The sequence below is a fragment of the Fistularia commersonii genome, chromosome 20 (genome assembly GCF_037954325.1).
Source record: "Fistularia commersonii isolate RoL2024-O1a breed Wild chromosome 20, RoL_Fcom_v1.0, whole genome shotgun sequence".
Classification (NCBI taxonomy): Eukaryota; Metazoa; Chordata; class Actinopteri; order Syngnathiformes; family Fistulariidae; genus Fistularia; species Fistularia commersonii.
In genome coordinates this window covers 1,670,799-1,689,684 of record NC_141303.1, presented here as the reverse complement: position 1 = coordinate 1,689,684, position 18,886 = coordinate 1,670,799, and the positions used below count along the sequence as shown (strand labels likewise).

The window sequence follows — 18,886 nt, the reverse complement described above, 5'->3', positions numbered from 1 at the left end:
TAATACTATAAATGTGTGTGTGTATATGCATATACGTGTATATGTATATATATGTATTTTCATATATATTGGTATATATTTATGTATATGAACTAACCCACAGTTCACTGTAGTATAAGCAGTAGTACTAACATTTTCATTGTTATTATTATTATTTGTTGAAGTAGTAGTAGTAGTACTTTTATAATTACTATTATTATTTCTATACGTCTCCATGATTTTTTTTTTTTTGGAAAAAAAAATGGGTCAAATTAAATTAATTCAATTTAATATAATTTATTTTTTTGAAACAAATTTGAACAAATATGATCCTGGTGCGAAGGTTCAACCCCCCCCCCCCCTCGCCCCCCCGACCCCGACGCACCCCAACCCCCGATCCCTGACGTTTCCCGGGTAACGCCCGGCCGGGATGGAGGCGGCGCTCGCCGTAGAAGCGTTGTGTCCCACTTCTTCTGGCGGAGGAGTTATTTCCGTGTGGCATCTGCTGGAGGTTACAGCGTCTGGGTGTGATTGCGGCGCGGTGGCGGCGAGGTGGCGGCGAGGGCGTGGGGCTAAACATAGATTGTTTTATTCCACCGTCGGATGGCGTGAAAATGAAGAAGCGTGTGTTTAATAGCTGTCGATTAAAAGATCCGGCGAGGAGATGACCGATGTGACCCGAACCCTCGACCGCTGCTCTTCCTCCTTCCGCTCAGTTATAATTTAAATAAACAAAAAATAATCCACTGACAGTAAAAAATCAAGTCGTTTTATCTCATTTGCAAAATATAAAAAAATGCAGCAACTGCTGATTTGTTAATTGCTTATTAGCTCAAGTTCCCGGATTCTGAAAATGGACTTTGCCGAGTGAAAGCTGCGCTTTTTTTTTTTTTTTTCTGTAAAAGCTGATTTTATGCTCATAAATCAAAACGTTAAAATGAACCCTTTTCCGAAGAGCGAAGCGACATTTATTACACTGGAATAAAGGGTCTAATTTCATTTATTACACAGGAAAAAGGTATCATTTTATTTATTACACTTGAATAAATGGACTAATTCCATTCATTACAAAGGAACAAGGCTGTAATTCATTCATTACGTAGGAACACGGATATAATCCAATTTTTACACTGGAACGAAGGGTCTAATAATGTTTAATGCACAGGAAAACGGTTTAATTTCATTTATGACACGGGAACATGGTTGCAATTCATTTATCACATATGAACACGGATAAAATACTGTTTATGACGTAGGAAAAAGGGTCTATTTTCATTAATTACACAGATCCAAAGTGATTCATTTCATTTATTACACAGGAACAAGGTTGTAATTCATTAATAACACATGAATAAGGGTCTAATTTCATTTATAACATATAAACAAGTGGCAATATCCATTTAGATCCAAAGAACGAGCCTCCAAATCCACCTTTGTGTGTCTTTTTCTTGTGTTTACTCGCGTTTTACTGTAGAATCCCTTCTTGGCGGCTTCTGGCTCCTTCAGATTTTCCCTTCTCCAGTTCGGGGGTTTCGGAAGCTTCCGGCGCGGCGTCTCGTCCGCGGAGATTCAACGGCGTGATTAGAAATTAAGTTAAAAAAAAAGCGGTGTTTTCTCGCTGAGGCCCGTTTCGGGGGACGCGGGGGAAAATAAGAAGTTCCCGGCGGATCCTTGCACCTCGGCGCCTCCGGCCCCTGTCATCCTGCCTTTTGTCGGCAACAAAGACCCGAACGCCGTCCTTTCGGGGGGTCGGGTCAGGGAGGTCGGGGGGAGGGACGGCGCCCCTCAAACCCCTCCTCGATCTCCTTTCACCGTTCGTCTCCCCGCCGGCTTCACGGCTCGGCACACTCGGACCGGGCGCAATAAAAACGCCCTCCATGCCGACTCTTCTCCGAGGGCGGCGGTTCCGGGGGGGGTCCCGAGGACGGCGGAGGGTCGCCCCGAAGGTCGGATTTTTGGGGGTTTACGTTCTGGACGGCGAGTCGGGACGCGTGGCGTCGGCGCGGAAGGCCGCGTCCCGGTGACACGCGAGCTTGAATCCGACATTTATCCAGCGTTTATAGAGAAAATAATTGAAAATGCTCAGTTGGATGGAAGAGCAGCAGCAGCAGCAGCAGCAGCAGCAGCAGGACGCATTGGCTTTTTGTTTTTTTTAATTTATTTTTTATTTTTTTTGTGGAATCAGCTTCTTCTCTTGAGGAGAACGCGATGTCAACGTCAGGAAAAGGCCTTCATCACGTAACATATTTATATTTCTATTATTTTTAATGTGAAAAAATACGATTGCATTGATCTTAACCTGCAACCTTTTGATTTAAAACAAATAAAACCTGGAATTATTATTTTTTTTAATTTATTCATTCATTCATTTATTTATTTATTGATTTATTATCTATATATTATTTTTTTTTTTTTAACTTTTATGTGAAATACAGCGTTTGAGGCCAGTTCCTTCTGCCGAAGTGCATGTCTCTTTAATTTAAAAAAAAACAAACTGTGTTTTCTTTCGACCCCCCCGGGAAGATTTATGTGTGTGTGTGTGTGTCTGTATGTGTGTGTGTGTTTTTCTTTGCAATATCCCCCCCGCTCCGTACTTCCAGATGAATCTTGGGCCTTAGATTTTATCTTTCTTTTAGCCTTTTAGCATTTTAGCATTTTATCTGTGTTTTCTTTTTGTCGATCTCAGTAAAAAGGCAGAAATTCCGCAATCCAAAGCTCTAATTCGCTCAAGGATTAGTTTCTTCTTAATTTATACATCTATATATATATTTTTTTTTTTGTTGTTTTTTTTTTTTTTTTGAGGGGATTATTTCTGCTCATTTTTCCCATTTTTAGAAATTAATATTTTTTATTTTTTAGGCTAATTTACATGACTTTCATGCCAGCCAAGGCCTAAAGCGGCACCCCGGCGTCTGGGTGAAACGGGAACGTGGGGGGGAAGTTGGGGCGGCGCCGTCGGAGGTCGAGACGCCGATTGAACCCCGAAAAAGGGGGTCGGACCCCCTCCCTCCCTCCCCCCGAACCCCCCGACGGCTCGTCCTCCGAGAGTCATGTGACCTGATTCCAGAACCGCACACATAAAGGCCTTTCTTTTTTAAATATCTAACAAGCGTCAATGCAGAATATGAACCGAAATGCTGCTTTGCACTTCGCGATATTCCTCATTCATCTTTTTTTTTTCCTTAAAAACAAGTTTCGCTGGGTAAATATTAATATGCCCTTATATGGGCGTGAAGGCCTCTTTTCTCTGAGTGTTTACGGCGAGCGACCTCCTTTCGGCAAAATGAAAAATGGACGTATTTCTGGTTTCTTGACATTGAGCTGAATAAAATTCATCAAAAAAAAATGATCATATAGGAATCACGGAGACAGAATAAAATATATGAAATGAAAAGAATTGTGGAATTGTTGGATGTCGAGGACGGGACGGGAAGTATCGATCGGTATCGAGAATTCATTTCACTGTTTTTTCTTCGACATGTGAAACATACAAGTCCTGCACCAGCGGAGGGGGAGCTCTTCTCTGAACTGGAAGGCCAAGTTGCCCATTGAATTATTGATCGCGTAGAATGGGTCATTCCCAGTGATCGGCCAAGTGTCGCCGGGTGATTATTGGCAGTTTGCGTTTATGTATGTTTATACAGGATGTGTGTGTGTGTGTGTGTGTGTGTGTGTGTGTGTGTGTGTATCGGGAAGGGTATTTTGTAAATAGTCCAGTTTGTCAATCTGGGTCATGTTTGTATTATTTGACCCGCTTTCGAAGCACCGTAGCCGCCCCGCCCAACCTCATCAGATTTGGGAAATAAATGTTTATCTATTATTATGATGCTGATGATGATTACTATTATAATTATAATTATGATTGTTGTTATATTCCAATAATAATGGTAATTAAAATAACTAACAACAACGGCAATAGTGATGATGATGATGATGATAATAAGAATAAATAGTAGTAATAATAATAATAATAAACATAATAAAAAAAAATTAATGTTTATAAACATAACAGCAATGGTAAGAGTCGTTGTTATTCATGATAATAACAATAACAATATTATAATAAAAAATAATAGAAATAATTATAATAATAGAGATGACTTTCATAATAAGGATAAGATGATATTACATATTTAGGCCATATTTAAATCCCCTATATGCCTGTAGTTCAGTTCCACTTTGTAACAAAATAACACCGGACCTTGAAATCTGGGACAGAACACGAACGTAGAAACTATTTCATTGCCTATTTTAACAAAAAAGACAAAAAAGAATATGACTTTCATAAAAACAACGGTGTCTGGTTTTAGCGCGCCTTCCTCCCATCAGAAGGCCGGCGGTTTGATCCCCGGATTCTCCTCCGCAAGTTGAAGTGTCTTTTGGCGAGACGACGAGTGGATGGACGGGATCCGGCTCACAGCGATCCGGAACCGCCGGCCGGAGCGGGACATTTAATAATAACAATGATAATAATAATGATCGGCATTATGGTATAGTCAAAATAACTGTAATAATCATAATAATAGCAATAATAATGATCACAATATCGTACAAATAGAATGATCAAGTCTAGTAATGATTACAGTAATAATACTGATATAAAAATTACAGTAATAATTATAAAAACAAAAAATAGTACTCGTGCTGCTACCATTACTAATAATAAAAATAACGATTTTCTGGTTTAAGCATTTCTTGCACTATTATGGATGTATAAACTGTTATCTAAACGCTTACAGTTGCACTGGGGTCCGGGTGTTGTTAACATATCTATCATTTATTTTGTACTTATATGTTTGATCGCCGTTCCTTCAGCTGGTGTTTGTACACGTATTTATTAGGAATTATGATATTTATCGTCGTGTCGGGCGCCCGAGGCTATTTTACCATTTAAAATTCCCCGTCGACGGTTGCTTCCAGGATTTATATCTCAAAATTCTTTTTTTAATCCATTTTTTTTTTCAGAAATGTTTGCATTGATTATATAAATGTTGCCGGCAAAAATGCAAAACATTTTAGATTAAAAAAAAAAGCGAATCCCGTGTTTTTTTTTCCATTTCGTGACTTCCCGCGATGGCAAATGAACTCAAAATGGCGGAACCGCCAGGAAACATGAAATTCTCATGTCGAGCCCCAAAATGGCTTCGAGTTCAACTCGCAGACGACACGCCACCGTGCTTTCGGCGGCAGCCAATCAGATCCCGGCGCTGCTTTGGCGGAAAGCAAGCGCGGCGACCGCTGATAGGTTTCTTCTGAGGTGAACCGGAGGACCCCCATTGGCCGAGGCGCCCCTGGGTTGTTTAACTGCCGTTTCAGAGTTGCTACGCTAAAAAGCAGAGTTAGAAACGCCGCCATGGCGTTTTCCCGACCAATTAGAAAGAGTGTTGTTGTTGTTGTTGCAAGCGCACAGGGGAGGGTAGGAAGCTACGTTAGCGGGCATAGCAGGAAGCTATCCACCTCCAGCGGATGGTCTTTTTTTGTCTCGTTGTTTGTTCCCAAAAAGTATTGAGACGTCGCGCCTTTTCAGAGCCTCCCGTTGAAGCCGGCTCCACGCCGCGCCCCCCCAGAATGGGGGATGCCATGTGCGGTTTCACGCTTCCCCCCGCCCGTGATGAGTTGTTCCAAGACGGGAGGTTGGGAGACACCGCCCGGAGCCCAAAAGAAGCCATAATTAGCTTTTCCATCAGGCATTCAGGTGCAGCCTGCGCCGCGCCAAAGGAGGCGGCCATTGTTTGCTGGCAAGTGAGCTTCGCCGACCCCCTCCCTCCCCGCGTTTCCCTGCATTCTTGCTTGAAACGCTCGGTATGCGCCGTGGCTGATTGAAGGTGAGAGCCATATCGGTTCCCGGAGACTCGCCGATGCAAACCCCTCCCCCCCTCTGTACGCCGATCGGACCGCCGGCCGGATCGGGAGTACGCGAACTAGCGCGTAAACGTAGCCGCCGTCGAACCTCCCACCTCATGACCGGGTCGTTTTCCATTTTCACGGCTGTTAGTTACTCAATTACCAAAGGAGGCTCTGCTTTTCGGACCAAAAGACCCGATTTTGCGGCGAGTGTTTTGTGGCAGGTTAAATCGGAGCGCCAGGGGTTTCGCCAGGTGGAGAAGAAGGAGCTGAAATGGTTGAAAGCGATCGTAAAATCACCGCCAGCGACGAAAATTTCGGGATTATAACAATTAAAAACAAAAAACAAATCCCCGCTCACACACACAGCTGCGTAAAGCAGGCTTGGTATACAGGAAATCACTGAAAGCAGATCGCTCGCCGCGGCCGCCGCTCGCGTTTCGGACAGGAAGTTGCTGGAAAAAACCCCGAGGATGAAATAATATCGAGGGGATCCGCCACCTGAGTCGTCGCGCGTCCACCTGCCGAACGTTTCTCCGGTTGCCATGACACCCGTGGCTAACAGTAAGCTGACACTATAGGGGTCGTCGTCCGCGCTAATGGTAGCGACGCGCGTTATCGTTAGCCGTAGCTCGCGTTCAGATCGGAGGGTGTCCGTCTCCTCATGCGGCCGCCGGCTCCCCTGCTGGTTTTCTATCACCGAGCCTCATTAAGACGCCGGCGGCAAGTCACCTCCGACCCCAGAACGCCCTCACACGCGCCCAAATTGGACATCTTTAGCTGGCGCGCCGGCGTTCGACGGCCTGAGGAGGCGGCGGAGAGCGAGAGGAGCAAAACACGCCGCTTAGAACCGATGCATCGGTGTTTGTTTTTTCTTCTAAACGTCCAAGACTCGCCAAAGAACCAATACGTGCAATAAATCGAAGTCGGGATTAACCGTCGGCGGCTAAAGCGGCGCCGACGCGAAGGCTAATCATGCTATTTTTACATCCCCCTTTGCTAGCTTTGCTGAAATGTTTGATGGAACATGTGCATGCCGTTTCTCCCTCTGCCGTTGAATCATTTCAATTTGCACTTCTCAATGATTTGTCCTCTTTCTCTCTCTGTCTTCTTCTGTCATGCTAATGTTCTCCATGTATGTACCGGAAGAGATTTCTCACCCCCAAATGTGGCGCTGTCTTGTTTTTTTTTTCCCCTTGTATGTATGTGTGTGTGTGTGTGTGTGTGTGCGCGCGTGTGTGTGTGTGCGTGTGTTTTTTTTCTTGTCCTACAGAGATGTTGAAGGAGTTGAACCAGCAGCGCAGGGCGAAAGAGTTTACAGACCTGAAAATTATTGTTGAAGGCAAAGAGTTTGAAGTCCACCAAAATGTTCTAGCTTCCTGCAGCTTGTATTTCAAGGACCTGGTGAAAAGGTTTGCCTTTGCTCCCGTCCCCACCAGCTGTTGATCCAATCTGTTCTTTTCATAGGTTCGCATTTGTGTTGCTCTCCCACCCCCCCACTCCCCCACTTCCACCCCCCCGAACCCCTTCCTCCCCCCCCCCCCCCCCCCGAACCCCCCCTTCCTCTCTTTCTTGCAGGTGCGTGAAGACTTTGGTTCCTAGCACAGGGCCAGCAGCCATTCCTTCCTCTTCCCACTCAAATGAATGTATCTGAAAGCGCGGCGATAAAGGTCAACCCCACCCACCCACCCGCCCCCCCGCACCCCCGTCATTACCCCCCCCCTCCCCCCCCCACCCACATGTAGGGCAGTTTAACCATATTTCCATTTTAATGAGCAGTGAAAATGTTCCATGACCGGGGGAAGATGTAGAAGTCACGCGGCTAACATCGGCTAACATCGACCAAAAAGGTTAGCGGTTCGCGGCTCCCCATCGCAACGAGGGCCCCGGTTCGATTTCGACTTTCTCGTCACGTTCAACCCGACCGAACCCCCGCCGCCCGTCGGAGACCCTAAGTTCTCCGGACCTGTGAATGAATGGTTGAATAGTTTGTCTCTGGTTGAAGGCGTCCATGTCAGAAAACTCTATTTGCCCCCCGAGGGGACCGACATCTTTAAATCTATAAATCTCAAAACCAAAAAAATCTAAAATGTCTATGGAATGAGGGTAAAAGATTAGAATAAAGAAAAGGCGTGGCGATGAAAGGGTGACTGAACGGTTGAATCTTCACAATCAGAAAACTTCTTTTGCTGGGACCATTGGAGGCGTAACGTGGATACAGGAAGAAAAGTCGATAGAATGAGTATAAACTAAGAATCTAATACAAAAATATAATCAAAATAAAGTGAAATAGTGAAAAACAGGGTGAATAAAAAGCTGTGCATCTTCACAAATGGCAGAATATATAGAAATAGACAGTGAATCTATATGGCGGTGAATGAAAGAGTTAATATTTGAATGCTTCCACATCAGAATAGCAAACTTAGGAGGCACAAGATGATCCAACATCTATAATACGTCTATAGAATGAGGATAAAAAATCAAAATAAAGTGAAAAATAGAGCGAGAAAAAAGTCTGTACAGCATCGATTGAAGAAGATTTATATAATGTGGCGATGAAAGGGTGAATGTGTTTCTATATCACAGTTAAAAAAAGGGCAATTGGGCCTACAAGGGGTAGCGTATGAAATAAAAAGTAAAAAATAAGTGGATAGAATAAGAATCAAATTCAAAAATAAGAACAAAATAAAGTGAAAGAGGGAAGAAAATGCTGCTCATCTTTAAAAATGGCATTTATAGTAGAAGATATAGAAAAAGACCTCATGTGGGAATGAAAGGTTGCAAAGGTTGAAAGCCTCGGCGTGATGTTTCCACGGCGACCCCCGCCTCTCGGCCAATCAGGATCGCCGGGATAAGCCCCGCCCCCCCAGCGCAGGACAAGCGCCATTGAATGACTGAATAAATCGCAATCATTTTACCTTTTAACATTCCAGTAAAAAAAAAAACAAACAAAAAAAGCAGATGTGAGGCCGCTTTCACAGGTGAACGCCAGCCTCCAGTAATGTATTCCCCCCCCCGTGCTGCATATTATGGGCTGTTTGAGCCGCACGTACGTGCACCTCGCCGCTCGCCGCTCGCCGCTCGCCGCTCGGCGTCCAAGCGTGACCTTCTGACCGCGCAGCCGTGTCTTTATCACCAGAAATGTGATTTTCGGGGACTACAGCAAATCCCCAATGTCCTCCTCCTCACTCCACATCCTTGCAGGTGTTTTCAGTCTTGATTGACAGCAACCCCCCCACCACCACCACCAACCAAAGTGTGTGTGTGTGTGTGTGTGTGTGTGTGTGTGTGTGTGCATGAGAAAACAAACAAACAAAAAGGCGTTTTTTTTTTTTTTTTTGTTTGTTTTTTTTTTGGATGCGACGAGGTGGGGGCAGACCCCCAGAGGTAGCGAGACCACATCTGCAGCGGGATCGCTCATCTCGACAGCTGCGCTCACACACACACACACACACACACACACACACTCACACACACACACCATGAATAAAGAAAGAGTCTCTCTTTGACCTTGACAACAGCATAAACCTTCCTGAGGGAATGGAGTGACTTTGGAGAGAACTGACCCCCCCCCATCCACACACACACACACACACACACACACACACACACTCCTGGTCAACCTGCCTATCAGATGGTCTCGTCAGAGCCTCTTAACCGGCACGTAACCCGATCATTTGTGTGTGAATATGGTCCCACCTGAAAGATACCGCAGCTTCCTCCGGGGAGGGTTGCATCCTTCACCGTCTGATTGGTCGACTCTTTAATTTGACAGATTAATCGAAAAAATCCCCATTAATTGGTTAATTAATCGAAAGCCCGCGCTGTTTTTTTTTTTAAAACGTGAATTCCCCTCACAGCGAGGGGTGTCGGGTGGAGTGAAGTTGTTAATTCGCTTCGTAATTTGTCTTTTTGTCGTCTCTAACCAGGTCACGGTCAGTGAAATAATGCAAAACGGCGCTTGTTTCTGATTGGATGAGGAACATGGGATGGCGTGTTGGCAAGCGAACCTAGAAAAAAGGGAAAAACAGGATAGTTAATATGAATATCTAAATATCAACACGTATGATAAGTAAATAGAGATATATTTCATTCATTCATTCATTTTTTAAACCGTAGGAAGGGGGCGGAGCCTATCCAGCTGTCAATCATTCACCCTTTCATTCACGTCATGTGGAGACATACAAGTCTAGTTCATCCGTGCACCGTCTAGACGTGTGCTAGTAGCCGCTACTTTTTTCACAAGCTTTTAACACGGAAACAATGACACGGCTAATTTATAGATTTTTAGGGCCTGACGAACTTCACGCCGTCAAATGTTTTAGCATGCTTGATAGCGATTAATGACTTTTCCTGGGAGGCTACTGATTTTTTTTTTTTTTTTTTAACCAGACGTGTGAGAATCCGTTCGAGGAAAAACAAGCGTTATAAAATAAAATAATAATATATGTAAATATCTCGTGGTAGAAATAGACACTTGCGGCTCACAAGCAGGTGCAGATAATTTTTTTTTTTTTCTAATTCAGCTTATATTCAGTCGCGCTCAAATGTCCGAAAATTTCGGTACAACAATTTATGGTCTCCGATGAACTTCCTGTGTTTTTATTTGAGAGGAACCCCACGCAGAAAGACTCCCCTTGTCCGAATCGAACCAGTCACCTCCTTGCTTGGAGGCGGAAGCGCGAACCGGCCAAAAATGCTAGTCGGTAGCTGCAAAGAGTCCCTACGTGGGTCAAAGAACTCCAGGTCGTTGGTTCCAGCGGTGTTTGCCGCTTTTTTCCAAATGAGATTGAAGGGGAAAAAAACACTAAATTAATAAAGGGACTCGGCGGCGGTAATAAAAGTTTGTTTAAGCGGAGAATATGAGTGGATACCACTTTAGCCGGCGCTCCGGGCGCTTTGGAGCCGGAGTCATAAGCCGAGGCCGGAGACGAGCGGCGACTGCCAAGGCCGTCCTGTCATTGATTTATGAGCCGTCTGTACGCCGCTCAGGTCGACCCCTCCTGGCGCCGCCCAAATTATGCTGACGCCTCACGTGACTCAACACCGTCTTTACGAGGTCAACTAAGACAAGGGAGAAAACTCCCCTACCTTGTATGCTCCGGACGTTTCCCGCACACGCCGCTCGCCATAAGCTGGATACGTGATTGAAGTGGGTGAAAATGTGCGCAAATGTACTTGAGATGAAGTATGTATGTGCCGCAGGGTTGTCATTTCCATGTGTTAGTCAGAGAGGTAGCGCTGGAAGGATCGGGGAGTGTGTGTCACGCTTGGCCGGCCCACGCGTACACACTCCGACCGCCCGACGAACGCGCAACCGAATTACCCGTTTAAGAAATGAGGGGTCTTGAATGTTGCGCGGTCGCGTAGAAGCTCTCGGAGCCGAGGGGAATAATGAGAAGGAGGAGAAAAGGCGGCGCTCCTGATTTCCTCGGCCCTCCTCCGATCTCGCCCGCTCGTCGCTAGCCGTCTTCGGGCGACGGGGAAAGATCGTCCGGCCGAGCGGCGTGAAGAGGAACAACCGACTCTGCAAGAAGACATACCGCTCCGACCGAAGCAGGGAGTGCAAAAAAGAAGTGGCTTTTTTGGGTCACTTTTCCAGAGGATTAGCAAGATGGAGGGACACAAACAGCCAATTGAATAGAGTCCCTGGGCTCCTTGGAGAGCTTCTGGACCCTTCTAGCAATAGGGGAACCACAAGAAGGGTACGTGGGAGCGGTCCCATCCGCCGCCGCCATTTGGGGTCGGCCAGCTGTTAAAGTACACTTTTTGGGAACATGATCCACGGATGGCGCGCTGACCAGGGAAGCCTTGTTCTCCACGTTTCTGGAAAATCGCTACCCTTAAGGTCGCCTTCCGGAGATGGCGTAAATAGGAGACCGGCTTCCTGATTTGCGGCGAGCATACCGCAGATTCTCAGGAAGGGAAAGCGTGCGCGGCTTTCCCTCCGGGGACAAATAGCGCACAAATACGAATCTGCATCGTCCCAAGTCTGATATTTGATGGCGCATTAGGAAAGGCAAACAGGACTGGACGGGTAAAGGGAGACCTTTGAAATGTTTGCCTTCCTGTCCATTGGCCGCTCCTTCCTCATTCGTCCGCCGATGTGTTTTCATTTAACCCCCCCCCGGGCGGTACACTGTTCCAGATGCGAGCGCACGTCCGCCCAAAACCCATTACCCCGGCCCGTGAACAGAGCGGGGACCCGGATCATCGCCGGTAATTCCATTTGGCCCGGCCATATTTCCCACGACGCCCCGCGGACGTTTTAATTTACGCCGTGGCGAAAAAGCCCGGGATCTCGTAGCGGCCCAGATCGTGCCACTTGTCGCCCTCCCCCCTCCGCCGACCTGTGGGCTCGCAGGAGTCCTGATTAAGAGAATGGCTCCGGGTGGGTTACATTTCAGCCTTGGCCGCTACTCAACTCAGCCGTTGAACTCTGGGCCGCCCGGCCCTCAGCAGCTTCTTCCAGATTGGCTTCACTTTTACTTTCAGTTGGGATTAGCCAGGTGTTAAAGCACGCTTTTCCGGAACGTGATCCCGGGCGGTGGCGGTCAGCGCTGTCCTCGGCTGGATTCCACCAGGGAGGCTTCGTTCTCCTCCCAAATCTCTGGGTCCCTCCCACAAATTTAGACCCTAAATCAGGGCTTTCAAACTCATTTTAGCTTATAGACTTATTAGCTACTGCTAATGTACCTTTTGTTCCGGCATCTTTTGGCTTTGCAAGCCGGATTCGTAGGCGTGATCCGGCCTCGAGCTTGTCGTCTGGACAATTTAGGGCCTCAAGTGAGCACTTGTATGTCTGTATAAGACTCGTAAAAATAGTCGTATGTCTTCGTAGGTGTCCCAGTACCCGACCTGTCCAGGCTAGCTCTCGGCTAATGACCGCCGGGAAAGACTCCGACAACCCTGAGCAGGAAAAGCAGGGCAGATAATGAGTGAATGAATGTAGTCCACCACCTCGGCACAGCAGAGGTCAACTTTCCAAGCCTCTTTAGCGAAGCGAATCTAATGGGAAAGGTCAAATGTGTGTGTGGAAGGGGATCCGCGGGGCCACCGACACGAACGCCGTTGACCTCCGTTGTTCCCGAGATCGTGCCGGAAATCCCGTAACCGGACGAGACAGCTGGTTGCTAACGGCGCCATCTGGGAAGGAGCCCGTAAAAAGCGCTCGGAGAGGGTCGGCCACCCCTGCTCGCGAGAAAAAAAGACAGAAAAGCACTTGATCAAACGCCCGTCAGTCATCGGCGTCTCTTAAAAGCCAATCTGGCGAAAGCCGGCGACCTCTTCAGGACCCGCCGCAGGAAAATCCACATCCTCTCCGGTCAGACCGGTTCAGCTGCCGGTTCAAGTTCGCCGTCTGTCGCGCCGACGGCCGTCACTTTCACGCCTGGACGCCACTTCGGGCTCCGACTCGCCACCTGGAGGGGGGGGGGGGCAACCAACCAAAATCCAAGAGTGCGCCGATGACCCCCAAAAAAACAAAACAACTCGGCATTAAGCAGCCTTTTTACAAGCTAGCGGACGCAACATTTGTCCAAAACACACAAAAATGTCCTCCCTCTTCCCGTTCGGGTCTGCGTCTGGATAAATACTCCCCACGCTAAATGTGTTTCCTGTAAATGCGCTTTACATTGAAGGATGTATTAGCGACATGAGTGTGTGTGTGTGTGTGTGTGTGTTTTGCATTTTCCCCTCCCTCTTTTTGACAGTCTCCTCCCGGACTTGAGACTTCCTCTTGAATAAGTGCGGCATTTTTCACAAACAAATCTCTTTTCCGTGAGTGCGCCCCTTCCTCCCTCACCGCCCGACCCGTCTCTTCCGTCTCCCGCCGTTCAAATGCGGGTCTGTAATCAGATGCGGCGAGAATATAAAAAAATAAAAACACTTTTTTTTTCTTTTTTTCCCCCCTCGAGAGCTCCGGAAAGTCATTTCCATCACGCCGGTTCTTCGACAGAAGCCGTTTCCCGTTTGCGTTAATTGACCAGGTTGATCAGCATGACCTCCCCCCCCCCCCCCCCCCATCCTCCCTCCATCACTTTAACCCTCACTTCGCCTCCCTTCTTTTCTGTCTTGCTATCAGCCCCTCTTCCTCCTCCTCCTCCTCTTCCTCCTTCCTCGCCCAGTTTAGGGTTTTGTGCTGGGGAGGGAGAAAAAAAAAAAAAAAAAAAAAAAAAAAGAAATACCGGGGGCAATAACGCTATTTGGCTTTTTGCTTTGCAGGAAGAAAAAGGGGTTTTCCAGCCAATGTCCATCCAGAGACAAATGCCATTGTCTTTTTTTTTTTTTTTTTTTTTTTTTTTTATTTCAATTCTTTTTCTTTTTTCTTTTTTTTTTTTATTCAATTTTTTTTAATTTTTTTTTTTTAATTTTTTGGATGTCCTTCTCCCCCCCTCTCACCCCAAGCCAGGGCGCTTCAGACGCCGACTAATGTCTCAGTTCATGCACCACAGGCTACTGACGATTATCGCGGCTGTGACAGAGGCTCTGTTTAGGTGCGATGATGGACTTTTTACGTTTATTTTTGGATTTATTTTATTTTCAAGTTATTTTTTTTCCGGGGGTGGGCGGGGACATCTCTTATTTAAAAGACCAAGGTACAGTCATGGAACAACCCAACCCCTCCCTGAGAAGGATGGCTGCTGGCTCCCTGTGGAAGAACCGTCTCGCCCTGCCTCCTCCCTCCCTTTTACTCCCTCCTCATCCTCCACCCACCCTTCCCTCTCTCTGTTTTTCTCTCCCTCTCTTTCTTTTTCTCTCTCTTTCTTTCTTTCTTTACTCCCACCATTCCGTCTACCTGTTTCGTCTCGTTTGTTTTCGTCGTCCGCGTCTCGCCGAACGCCGACTGTTTGTCATGATTTCTAATCCAACGAAATCGACAGAGAGGAGGCGCACACACACACACACATGCACACACACACACACACACACACAAGTGCGACGAGGAGGCAGACAGAGCGTTATCATCTCCCCGCTGTGAGTGACAGACGGAAAAGGCCTCCATCCATCTTAATGCAGGACACTTCTCACTTAGCGTGGATGGCCAGGGCCGTAGCTACAACTTTTTGGGGGCTCGGGGCTCATGTTTTGCAGGGGCCCCCCCTCCGTTTCCATTCGCTCTCGGGTGGATTGTTGTTTCACACGGGAGATTAAACCTGAGGTGTTATTTAACGCTTTAAACCCCCCCACACCACCGCCAGCACCGGCGCCACTGTGAATCCCCGCAGTTGCATGTGGACTAATCTGGCCTCGGGTCCCACCTGGGGTCCCGCTCAGCCTCCGCTATTTAATTCAAAAACTATTAAAATCAAAAAAAAAACCTCCCACGCTGTTCCAGCAGGACTGAGCTTTTGATGCCTGACGCAAACTGGAAAAGGCGGCGTGGGCTCGCCGGACCCCCGCGGGCCCTTCGGCTAGCGGGCGGCCACGAGTCGACGTGGCCCCGGTTTCTGCCGCCTTCTCGTCACCTCATCACACACACACACACACACACACACACCTCCCACGTACGCATGTCCACATCTAAAACACGTAATGCACCGCTTAGCATGGCCCCCGAGCGGTAACCTTTCCTTTCGCCTCATCTTTTATTTTCGGCGCGTTTCGTTTTCAGACGCGGCGCTAACAGCACGCTAATCGGCCAGCGCCGTTCAAAACAACAAAACAGTAGGAATCGTTTCAAGATTCTCTTTCTGTCCCCTTGTTTTCCACTTTCGGTTCTTACCGTGTAACCATTCTCTTATTTTCTCCCCACTCTTGTACCGCAGCAGGCGTGTTTTAGGTGTTGTGTGTAGTAAAACACATATCCGTATCCCTTCCCCCGCCCTTGTTTTCTCTCCGAACGCCACGCCTCCCCCTCCCCCCCCCCCCTGCCTAACCGCCGTCTCTCTCTGCCGTGATTGGTCGATCAGGTCATCCGGGGAGACGCGGAACGGCGAGATGCTGCAGCTGAACATGAGCAACATCGGCGCCGACGTGCTGGAGCTGCTCCTGGAGTTCGTGTACACGGGGTCGCTGGTCATCGACTCGGCCAACGCCAAGACGCTGCTGGAGGCGGCAAACAAGTTCCAGTTCAACACCTTCTGTAAAGTCTGTGTGTCGTTTCTAGGTATGACCGGACCGTGCTGACACGTCCAGCGATGGTTAATATAACTATAAATATCACGTATCATATATAAGTAGAAATTTAATTTCAATGTGTTGAACTGCAATCAGTCATTCATTCGTTGTCTAAATAGCAGATCGGGTTGCAGGGAAGGGGCGGAGCCTATTTTAGCCCTCAACAATAACCAGATAAAGACGTGCAACTATTCACTCTTATAGACGTTTCCTAATATCCTCCTCGCAAACCACTGATATTTGGGAGATTCATTCATTCATTCATTTGTAACGCTTGCTTTTTGGGCGGGGGCGGAGCCTATACAAGAGGCGGGGCTCATCCTGGATCCAAACCGTGACCATATATGGAGGCGTGCATCTATTCACCCTCTCATTCTCAATTCAAATAGAAACATGCAACTATTCACTCATTCATCCGCGCACGTTATAGACGTTTCCTAATACCCTCCTTACAAACCAATGATATTTGGGAGATTCATTCATTTATAACGCTTGCTTTTTGGGCGGGGGCGGAGCCTATACAAGAGGCGGGGCTCATCCTGGATCCAAACCGTGGCCATATATGGAGGCGTGCAACTATTCACTCATTCATTCACGTCATATCAAGACATACAAGCTAATTAATTATCTCATCCACTCATCAAATAGAGACAAACAGCCGTTCACCCTCTAATCACAATGTCATAAGATAAACTTTATTGATCCCCATAGGGGAAATTCTTTTGTCGCAGTCGTGTAATACTTAAAGTATCAATAAATTCAAATGTAAATAGAGAAGGCAGTAAGAAGATAGCAAAGACATTTAAAGCATTCACCCTCTCATTCCCGCATCAAATTGATTTGTATAAACATTCACCCTTATTATATCCCTTATGACCTTTCCTGTATCGTCGCGGTTTCGTCGCCCCGCCTTCCAGCTTCCATCTTTCCCTCCCGGCTTCTCGGCGAGATTTTTTTTTTTGCATGGCGGCGCTCCCGGCCTCTGATCCCCGTCCCGGCGGGCAGGACGGAGCAGAGGGGGCAGGCTTATGAAAAGGTCAGGGAACAATTGTCACTTAAATGTCAAATCCTCTGGCCTTGAGTGTGATGGAATCGGCGTGGAAACAAAAAACAACAAAATAAAAAAACACCAGATTGATGTGTAGACAAGGTACGAGGAAGGGGCGGAGCTTCCGAGAGCCCGTCGGGTCACGGTCGAAATCAAATCGGCGAGCTCGGGATTTTTTTTTTTTCCGAAGGGGTCGCGGAGACAAAAAGCCTGAAATGTCAGGTTTTGCATTGCCATTTCATAAATCGTTTCGGTGGCGCGGTGTGGAAGTGGACGCTCGCGGGACGGAAAAAAAAAAAAAAGGTCAAGAGTGAAAGGAAAGCACAGGAGGAGCGGCGGCCTGCTTATCGATTTGTTTTTCCCCTCGATTTGGGCACGAAAAAAAAAGGCAGAGCCGGAGAGGGAAGCCATTTGTAGACCTCACTGTCGGCGAGCGTCGATCTATTCTTCTGTCCCGACATGATTCATGGCATTTCGGCGCATCAGAAGGGGAAACGTGCGAGCGGCCTTGAGCGCGGGGAGGGTGGATACGGAGTCCGATTTTTATCAAAGTTTGTTACAAATACGCCGAACCGAAGGCAAAGACGTCCTTGACCCACTTTCGTTTATCTGCGGTTTGATCCATTGCCTTTCTCATTTCGGACGGAGAGGTTCAAAGGTCAGGTCCAGGAAGTAGCCTCCTCCGCGGGGAAGGGTTTTAATTTGAAGCGAGGGGTCGCGGCAGGGACCGCTGTGCTAATGTGCTAATGTGCTAATGTGCACCGTGAGCAGAAGAAGGAGGAGAAGAAGGCGACGACACGGGCGACAGTGAGGTGGAAGCTGCTGCAGCACTCATGGACTCTGAAATGGGCTGAAGTGGTTATTTTTTCCCTGCACTGCTTTGCCTTGTTGAGAACCCTGTTAGCCGTTAGCTAACTTATTCATGCCAAAATGTAGATGTTCCTCTACGAGCCCTGGGAACCCCTCTCAGAGGGTCAGAAGAGATTTGTGGTCTTGGTCGGTCCAATTCTTGCTACTTCTGTCCAATTTTGTGGCCAGAAAACAGCTGATAGTTTTTAAAAATGGCGCTCTGCGGTTCACAAGAAGCACCTGCTAATGGACGTGGCTTTTGAGCTCCACCTGGCACCTTCAAGTTCCTGCGGAACGGTGACTCTGCCTTGGAGAAGGAGCTAAGATGGTTCTCAGAACTGAGGTCCTACTTCCTGGACCCCCTGTCGTCCCGAGATACGGCCTAAATCCTGAAATCCAGGAACCGTCCAAAAAGTCCGGACCCCGCCAAAGCCGCCTTTGTAGCAAAAATGCTAATTCGAATCCGACCGACGACACCGGGGAAGTCGTGGGAGGAACTTCTAGTTCTGGGATGAACGGGAAGCCGCTCACAGGCGTCTTGAGAAGATCCTTTTGTCCGAGTCCCCGACCCCCACTTTGATGCAACACGAGGCCCCTTTTCTCCGGCCTCCTGTTCGGCTTTTCATCAGCCGCTGCTTAGCGAAACCTTTATTGGCTTTATTTGTGCAGGGGAGACTTTCACAGACTTTCAGAGACTCCCGCCTCCGCCGATAAAAAGGTCCTGCATTGTGTCCCTTTGATGGCTTTTGCAAAGTCAGGCCTCTTTTAGCGTCCGCTGACCCGCTTGATCCTCGCTTTTGTCTCCTTTTTTTTTTTTTTTAGGAGGGGGGGGGGGGGTTGAATACAAAATCAGCTCATTTCCCGCTGCGGTTCACGTCGATGTGAGGGTGGAAAGAGGGGAGAAAGAAAAAAAAAACAAACACCATAAATGCTACACCCTTCTAAGAGATCACAGATGGCAATATAAGCCTCCGCCCTGCCGGGATCGCCACCGGGTGTTTTTCTTTTTGTTTTTTTGTTTCGTCTACATCCGTGCCGCAAACCCCA

General features: G+C 47.4%; 1 protein-coding gene across 2 annotated transcripts in view; it reads left to right on the top strand.

The window, feature by feature from the left end:
* Nucleotides 1-18,886, top strand: part of klhl29 (kelch-like family member 29) — a 414,899-nt gene that overhangs the window by 230,102 nt on the left and 165,911 nt on the right. For both annotated transcript variants that reach the window (XM_086166945.1, XM_086166946.1), the window contains exons 7-8: nt 7,097-7,235; nt 15,735-15,931. In XM_086166945.1, the coding sequence (XP_086023071.1) occupies nt 7,097-7,235; nt 15,735-15,931 (336 nt within the window). The remainder of the gene's footprint in view (nt 1-7,096; nt 7,236-15,734; nt 15,932-18,886) is intronic.